The sequence below is a fragment of the Nestor notabilis genome, unplaced genomic scaffold (genome assembly GCF_000696875.1).
Source record: "Nestor notabilis isolate BGI_N333 unplaced genomic scaffold, ASM69687v1 Scaffold33806, whole genome shotgun sequence".
In the NCBI taxonomy this organism is placed as follows: domain Eukaryota; kingdom Metazoa; phylum Chordata; class Aves; order Psittaciformes; family Psittacidae; genus Nestor; species Nestor notabilis.
The window spans coordinates 8,385-17,029 of record NW_009932058.1 but is presented as its reverse complement, the minus strand read 5'-3'; the positions used below and the strand labels follow the sequence as shown (position 1 = coordinate 17,029).

The window sequence follows — 8,645 nt, the reverse complement described above, 5'->3', positions numbered from 1 at the left end:
TGTCAGCTCCTTCGCCTTCTCCCCACCCGCGAGCCTGCGGCAACTCGCACACCTCCTCTCCCTTTGCCCAACGGCCCGGCCCTGACCCATAGCTGTTACCTGGTGAACAAACGGGTTAGATCTTGAGGTAGCCTGTCCTGGTCCTTGTTACCGTTCAAACATAGTAGGAAGGATGGTTGTGAAATAGATTTGCCCACAATTTTATCGTAAGCCTCCCCTTTCCCTTGCGAATGCCTACACATACAATCCTCATGCTACACCGTGGCGCCCTCACGGTAGAGTTCATCCAAGTCCCCACGGGTAATTCACCTCACCCCATTGCCGAGGAAAATGAAAGTCAGGTTCTTGTTTTCCTTGATCTGAAGATGAGAATTACACCGTCTTTCCCAGATCCTTCCTTCATATTTTGGTGAGGCACTGGAATAGGTTGCCCAAGGAAGTTGTGAACGCTCCAACCCTGGAGGTGTTCAAGGCCAGGCTGGACAGAGCCTTGGGCGACATAGATTAGTGTGTGGTGTCCCTGCTCATGGCAGGGGGGTTGGAACTAGATGATCTTAAGGTCCTTTCCAACCCAAACCATTCTATGATTCTATATCCAAACCTCTGTGTGTCAGATGGTGGCATAAAAAACAGATGATAAAAAACAAAGTTGGTCTGCCCTTAAAAAGGGCCATTTACCTCTGACACTCTGGAATTCTTTTTTTCAGATCAGTTTCCACTGCTAACAACAAAGAAGGTATTCTGGAAAGGAGTGCTGGAGGAGCTGCTATGGTTCATCAAGGTTCAGTATTGGGATGTCTGTGGGTGGTGTGCCTGAGAGTGGTATTAACAGAATGGACTAGTGTGAATTAAGGAACTTGGGGTAACTGCAGATGTTTCTATTCATATGGCAGCAGAAATGCAGCCAAATAATATTTTGACTACACATGGAAGTCCATTATCTTCAAGATACCCTGTGCGTTTTAGCGGAGACTAGTGCACTGTTACCAATCAGGAGAGTTTTTCTGCTATTTCTTTGTAAGGGAAGTAGTCTGAAATAGTGAGTTATTTTGCTGATCTGACTATATCCCACAGTTATAAAACCTAGTAGTCTTTTATTAGTGTTTGAATAAGAAATAATAATATGAAATAGACTGTAGGCAGCTTAATGATCTGCTATTTAACACCGAGATAGCTTGTATTGATTTGAACAGAAATAAGCAGTGTGGAACCAGAGGTGAAATGTAAGACTGATTTAAACAGTAGGCTTTTTAGTAGCAAAACCCTGAGATCTAATATAGCTGTAGTAAGAGTATGAAAATTCAATGGTAGGTAATACATTATGAGGTAAGTGTTCCTTTATGTGTAGTGGCATTGTGCAGGTATGGGAAAGTCTGTCTAACCATTTGCTAGATAGCAGGACTCAAATACACATTCATTTTCTTAAAAATATAAAAGACTAGACACTCCCCAAACCAGAACGCTTTCTTATGTTGGATTTTTCAGTGTGCTGATTTGGACAAAACTCAGTGAAATTACTCTGGTTATTTTGTCATATTTGTCATTTTAACAGGGATTTTTAAGACTTTAAGCTCATTGTAGATATCTTGGCAAAGGCAACATTGAGGCTATAAATCTTTTGTTTGTCTGTTTTCATCCATCTGTGAAGTAAAATCTTGTTGTCTGCAAATGTGCGTATGAGTTGACCTTGAGGCTGTACTGTTTGTGCATTCACAAAATTAGAAGAATCCCAAGTTAAATGTCAGCATGACACTTCAAACTTCAGCCTAGTATGTTGCTCCTAAGTTTTATTGTATCATGTGCAAGAACCTCATCCAGTACATAAATCATCCTGTTTCATCCTTTGTAAGTGGAGAAATACTGTAGACCAGCAAAGCTGAAACAGGTGTTTCAGATGTTTCAAATCAGGTCTTTTGTGTTGGACTTAGGAGATAGACTTCTTACTGTCCATGTTTTGTAGGGTTCTACAAATGCCAAAGAGCTCTCTGCAAAAGGTGTGAAGATTTGGGATGCTAATGGGTCACGTGAGTTCCTGGATAAGCAAGGTTTCAGCACCAGAGAGGAGGGGGATTTGGGACCAGTTTATGGTTTCCAGTGGAGGCACTTTGGAGCAGAATACAAAGATATGCACACAGGTAATTACATATAAATACAATCTTGATTGCTTAGTGAGACGACTGTGACACATCACTTCCAGAGGCCTGGGTGGGGTGGACTATTGTTAAAGGGACTGTTTACAGTGTGAATTGATAGCCAGAATAAATAGTGTTGGAGAAGGGTAATTTAACTTATTTTTTTTCTTTGTAAGTAAGTCTAGTTATCCTGAAAGATGTAGCTTTGTATATTGTAGTTTGGCATTTGTAGAACAGATCAATCACAAGGCATACACTGCCTTTTTTACTTCAATCTAGAGCACATAGTCACTGATAGCTGGAAGGATGTGTGTCTATTGCAGTCCAGAGGTGTGAGGTAGCTCTGTTTGATAGCAGTGGAACACAGGCTGCCATCTCTGAATACCAGTGCAGGGTCCTAATGTCCATCATAAATCGTGGTGGCAAGAACTGACATTTGTACACTACATTCACTGGGACTGTGGAAGAGAAAGTTTTTCCATTCTGCAGTTGGAACACAGTAGGATGTATCCATAGCTGATGATGCTGTGGACAGAATAGCTGTAGCAAGTTATGATGTGATGCAGTACCTATTGGTATTATTTTCAGTGGAACTGGCTCATTAAACTTACTCTGAAGTGTCTTTTCTAAGGAGAGGATGTACAAATGTTTAGAGGACTGCTCTTAAAGAAAGAGTCAAAAATAGATGTTCCCTGTCTGGTTGGTGCAATTTTTAACTCAAATTAACAACATGGTTAGTTACATTTTTTCCTCTTGGGCTTTCTTTTTTCTGTCAATGTAGTCTCAAAGTTCATGTAAGTTACAGATACTAGACTTATTGGCATGTTGACTGCTGGAAGAACAGTTCTATGCTAACAAAAATGATGCAAATTGTGAACTGACACAGCTAACAAAGTTACTAAAATGTTTCACATTCCTGCATGTAAAAGGTCTGAGGCATAACATAATTTGGAAAAAATGAACAACATAAATTCCCATAGGTTTCATTACTAATAGATTTCCTTAGGTTGCATTAATAATAGATAGGTAATTAGCTTCAGGAGCTAACATAACCATTTGGCAAGGCTTCTGGCGCAGTACTGCTGGCAGAAGAGTTCCCTGAGATGCTTGTTAGCATCCTTGTCAGCAGCTTGAGTCTCCCTGTGACTGTTATTTGGTGTTGCTTTGCAATAAGAGTTATTAGAAAAAGTTAGTTACCAGCCATGCTGATTCACTGGCATGACTCAGAACAATGAGTAACAACTAATGACTCTCTTATTCTGGAATTCATTCTAAGGTTCGGTTAATTCCAGTGAGTTTCTTATGTAACTGGTATTGAACCTAAAAATCAGCCTGTGAATGTCATTGAGTGAAGTGTAATATCCTGTGCTATACATGATTAAAGTTCCCTTCTGGCACTAAGTGCTGGGGAAATTTAGTTTTCATACATGACCTTGTAAGTGCTAGATGAAGGTGTTTATTCATCTGCCAAGAACTTCCTTTTGAGTATGCAAAGGACGCCAGCACCCCACATTACTGGTCTGGGCATAGTTTTATTTTTTTTATGAAGAGCGAGCAGGCACGTTTAACATCTAGAAAAGCATCTTAATCCAGAAATGCATTTGGCAAATTAGTTTAAATACCATGAATAACTTGGTAGTTATACCTTGCCCATTCCGGTACAGCTTTTGTCCTATTCAGGTAACAAGTCATCATGAATGATAAAGTAAAATACTTTGTTCAGCTAATTTTTTTGTATTGCAGCTTTTGTCTCCTGGGATGTAGTGTTTATGCAGACTTCTTATTTGGTCTTAAAAAATGTCAAGTTATTGAGGCTTGGTATAAAATGTTCTAAATAGGAATGGTCCTATTTTGGTGGGTGCTGAAGGTACTTAAAGCATACAAAAGAGATGGGGAACATACGAAAATACCATCACGAGAATTTCACAAGCCTTAGAGTACCCTAGGGAAGACCAAGAATAGCTTGCTTTTGGAGGGTGCCAACTGGTAAATTTAATCATTTTCAAAGTTACAGTAAAATCTTCAGAGGTTGTCATTTGGGTATCGCTTGGGCTGGGCTTTAAAAAAGCAGCGTGACTTGAATCTATCTGGCTTAGATCTTACTTGGTATCTCTCTTCAGATTACTCCAACCAAGGAGTTGATCAGTTGCAAAAAGTGATTGAAATGATCAAAACCAATCCTGATGACAGAAGAATCATTATGTGTGCTTGGAATCCCAAAGGTATTGAACAGCAGACTTTAAGTAAATGTAGTTGCACATTATCTTGCGTTATGCTAAACTATGCTCTAATCCTGTGTCAGTAGTCAATTCCAGCTGGTGTCCCTGCTTACTCTTTATAAAACTACCAGGAATGCAGTAAAAATGGCCAGGGGTTATAAGCTTGATTATCTTTCTACTTCTCATGTTCAGACCTCAAAAATTTTGAACCATTACTTCAAAGTTTTTCTCTTCAGGTGAAAGTGAGGGATATACCTGGCTACCAGCGTCTTGGACATACAGTCTCTGTTCAAAGACAACAATTCTTATTTTAAAAAGGATAAAAAAACAGAACCAAAAAAGACTATACCAAAGCAGTGGGTCTGTTTTTTTAGCCATATAATAAATTGTAAACTTAACAAAAACCTTAGAACTAGAAAACTAAACTATTATTTGCCTTTTAATCATCTTTGAACATAGGTTGTCTAGATAGCCATTCACTCTATTTCTTCTAAATAAGAGCTGCTGCCAAATAATGTTTAACTTCCGCAGCAGTACATCTGTACACATTAAAAAAATCATCCAGAGATACAGCAGACTCGTGTCTCTGAAAGGGGATGCCATATGCCATTGTTGTTATTTTTCAGGTTACATATTGTCAGATATAAGGATATAGCTGAATAAAGTTTTTCTTACCAAGCTGTAATTGTACTGTCTGCACTTACAAGTGTGTATAAACACTCAAAAGATCTTTTGTTTTCTGATTATTATCTTTTTTATTAATGATTACTTTTATGTCTCAACAAGTGGTAAAGGCACATGGCAATGGGAAGAGAGTAAGATGAAGCAGTTGGAAGTCGCTTTAGGGTACATGCTTAATTTTACCCTTACTGTCTTCCATTAGGGAAATCACCTGTCTCACTGAGGTGAGTAAAACTAAACTGCTGTGCAGCATTATGGCATAAATCTGCTCTGTGGAATATCTGTTTATGACTTTTCTGGTCATACGGCCCAGGAGACAGCTTGTCATGACCCAGACTTAATTGCTTAGGCAGCAGGTGATTTTAAAGAAAAGAAGCAACAAAACGATAGTGCAGTTGGATTTTTGCTCTCTAATGTCTCATAAAGTGCTTTTTCAGGTTTTGCATCTTCTACATTTATAACACTAATACTGTTACAATTTTTTTTTCCTCTCTTCTTCCTGTACTGCAATTGCTAGATATTTCTCTGATGGCTTTGCCTCCATGCCATGCCCTTTGCCAGTTCTATGTTCTCAATGGTGAATTGTCATGCCAACTCTATCAGAGGTCTGGAGATATGGGACTAGGAGTGCCTTTCAATATTGCCAGCTATTCACTGCTCACTTATATGATTGCCCATGTCACAGGGCTAAAGGTAGGCTATTTAATCGTTTTACTTAATTTTGTCTGAGAAGTGTGGGACTAAAGATAAGGCTCTTCATGTCATTCATGTCCAAGAAAAACTGGAATGAACATACTGCTCAAAATTTTGCTAAAATATACGTAAGAAAGGGCCTTGTGAATTAAATGTGGATTGTCTCGGGTTTGTACAGGCAGTTAACATCAGCAATGTAAGAATTCTTAAATTCATGTCAAACAGACAGAAGATCCTCCAGGTCCTTTTAACTGAACATCAAAACTGACCTGTTCCACTAGTGTACTTCTTAGGAATCTAACTGAGGACTTGCCCTTATGAGATAGAAACATGCAAGTGATTAAATTTTGTAGCATGTGTTTTTTATTGGAAGCGAACAGTAGCTCAGTGGTTGCTGTCAAGGTTCCAATTTGGATACTCTGCCCCCTTAACTTCCAGCTGTAATTTCAGCTGGGTATTTTTTTCATTTCCTACTGTAGGTGATTATGTAGAGTGGTAGTATGTGCTCAAGTATCACTTGCCCTTATTCCAGAGCTGTATTTTGTAATCTGGCACAATAATTTAAACGCACCACAATCTCGTATAAGTGAAACCCCTTTAGAGCATATAAAAAATTATACTAGCAGGGCCATTTGGGCCTGACCCTCCTGCTACCAGCGGCAGGAAGGGGAACTTAAAATAGCGAAGAAGAGAAGAATTGGACTTCACAGCAATTGCAGACATATCTAAGACATTAAGCCAAGGTACTAGAAAAAATGAAGTTTACCATTATGTCCATTAAGCAGCTGTTACCTCTCAGCTGCTTCCTCACAGCTTTGGTGGGTTTTATCATCATATATCTAAGGATTGATCTGCATTGGTCAGAGGCCAGTAAAATAGCTGATAAAACTTACCTAATTAAATTAGATTGCCTAGAGGCTACTAAGTCAAAGAACCTGGAAGCTTGCAAAACCCATCTGGGTGCTTGATAAGTGCTTTGGGGTTTAGCCTGTGACTGACACCTCCACTGCCACAAATTACATTGTTCAGTAGTGGCTAAGGCAACTGGTTTAAAACCAGCTTTGCTAAGCCCTACTTACTAGAAGTGGAGTGGAAAAACTAGTTGTCACTGTCTCATCAGTTTCCATCTTGGTGGGCACATCAGCAGTGCTCCATACATTGCCAAAGTTATTATCCTAGCAAGATTTTGAAAATAATTTTTTTGGTAAGCTAGTGGAAATTTCATGACATTTTTAATCAATTATGCATTAATCTGGGAAGATAGTGTCCTTCAAAGCTTGTAAGGTTGTCTTGATAATCCAGTACAAAAGCTGCAATTCCACATTAGATGTAGGATGCTAAGAATCAACACTGTGAGCATTGTAATGTTTTGCTTTCTTGAAACCTGAGTATTTGAAAAACACATGTATTCTCTTTTCTCTTCAGCCTGGAGAGTTCATACACACATTAGGAGATGGTCACATATATCTGAATCATGTGGAACCTCTAAAAGTTCAAGTAAGTACTTAATCTGTATTCTTGTATCCTTCTATCTTCCACAATGCTTATCCAATACAAAGTTATCTTGATATTTATTATTTAAATAGCCTTTTGCAAATATTTGGATTTTGTCTGGCTTTTCTTCTTACTTCTACCCTAATAGTTGCAACACCTTAACCTCTGTTCAACTTGGGTCACAAGCAGAAATACAATACAAACATGACTGAAATGTACATCAGTGTACTATCCTAGAACCAAATTAAAGATCCAGAGTTCGCACCCCTTCTTTTGAATTCATCATTCCAAAACCTTACAAAACGACTCTGCCTAACACAGACAAACACAAAATAAAATGTATTCGTAATATATCAGAAAAGGATAACTTAACAATTCACAGAGTTAATCAGTATTAGTATTTGGCTGAATAAGGCTCTGTTTTCTTCAAGAAGTAATCTGTTGCAGTAGGAGCAAATCAGACTTAGCTTGGACTGAATGTCCTCACCATTTGTATGGTTCAAACCACCCAAAGAACTACTTACTGATTCAGACCCGAATGTTCCTTTAAGAAACTGCAGCACATCTGATGAACATCTGGGTCAGAATTTCCAATTTAGTTGCCTCTGGAAGGAATCTAATCTGTAACCACCAGAATTGCTCTGCAAACTGAATATGCTTGCATTTGGATGATCAGGGAATCCACTTTAAAATTATGCTACTGCTCCCTATCAAAATGCTAAAGTAGCTTCCATTTAACTGTTGGTTTGGGTTGGGTTTTTTTTTGGTTGTTTTTTTTTAGTATAAATCTTCTTGGAAAGGAGGGAAAATCTACATAGTGTAATCTGAATTGAGAGATTGATACCTAATTTATCACACAAAATCTTTGTCTTCAAGTATTAGTTTTATACAATAAGCTTGCTTTTATTTCAGCTTCAGAGAGAGCCAAGACCTTTCCCCAAACTCAGAATTCTTCGTAAGGTTGAAGACATTGGTGACTTTAAGGCAGAAGACTTTCAGATTGAAGATTATAATCCTCATCCACCTATTAAAATGGAGATGGCTGTTTAATGTTATAAACCAGCTTCTATTAATGTGGAAATGTACATAAGCTGTTTAGTTTTCTCTGTTCTTAAAGTTACGGGGTTTTTATATACTTCAAAAGATACATACTTTTATTACTGAAAAAGAAACAAGAGACTAGTAGATCAGTTCTGCCTTCAGTACTAAACTGTAGTTGTACAGAACAGAAGATGACTTATTCCTCCTGTACAATTTTAAGTTGTTAGTGAAATCGTTTTCTACACATTGTTTCAGTTACCAGTGGTCACCTCTGTTACCATTCAGCTACTGTGTGTGAGTAGCACTTACTTACATGCTCTATTTAGTACTGAAAATAACTTTTACAAATGATTCCTTCAAGGTTGTAGAAGTCTGTAAGTATATT

The 8,645-nt window shown here is 38.2% G+C and overlaps 1 protein-coding gene across 1 annotated transcript; it reads left to right on the top strand.

Moving 5' to 3' along the window:
• The first annotated feature begins 230 nt into the window (after positions 1-230).
• Positions 231-8,338, top strand: TYMS (thymidylate synthetase). Its single transcript, XM_010016197.1, has 7 exons — positions 231-300; positions 708-781; positions 1,961-2,135; positions 4,253-4,354; positions 5,550-5,725; positions 7,151-7,222; positions 8,132-8,338. Exons 1-7 carry the CDS (start codon positions 231-233, stop codon positions 8,267-8,269), a joined length of 807 nt encoding a protein of 268 aa, XP_010014499.1. The 3' UTR covers positions 8,270-8,338.
• The last annotated feature ends 307 nt before the right edge of the window (positions 8,339-8,645 follow it).

What these genes read in the sequence shown, in the direction of transcription:
- TYMS (XM_010016197.1), top strand. Translation starts at nt 231, where the DNA reads ATGCCTACACATACAATCCTCATGCTACACCGTGGCGCCCTCACGGTA. An exon ending in GTTCATCCAAGTCCCCACGG is followed by an intron (nt 301 to 707) that starts GTAATTCACCTC and finishes TCTTTTTTTCAG; the next exon opens with ATCAGTTTCCACTGCTAACA. An exon ending in GTGTGCTTGGAATCCCAAAG is followed by an intron (nt 4,355 to 5,549) that starts GTATTGAACAGC and finishes TGCAATTGCTAG; the next exon opens with ATATTTCTCTGATGGCTTTG.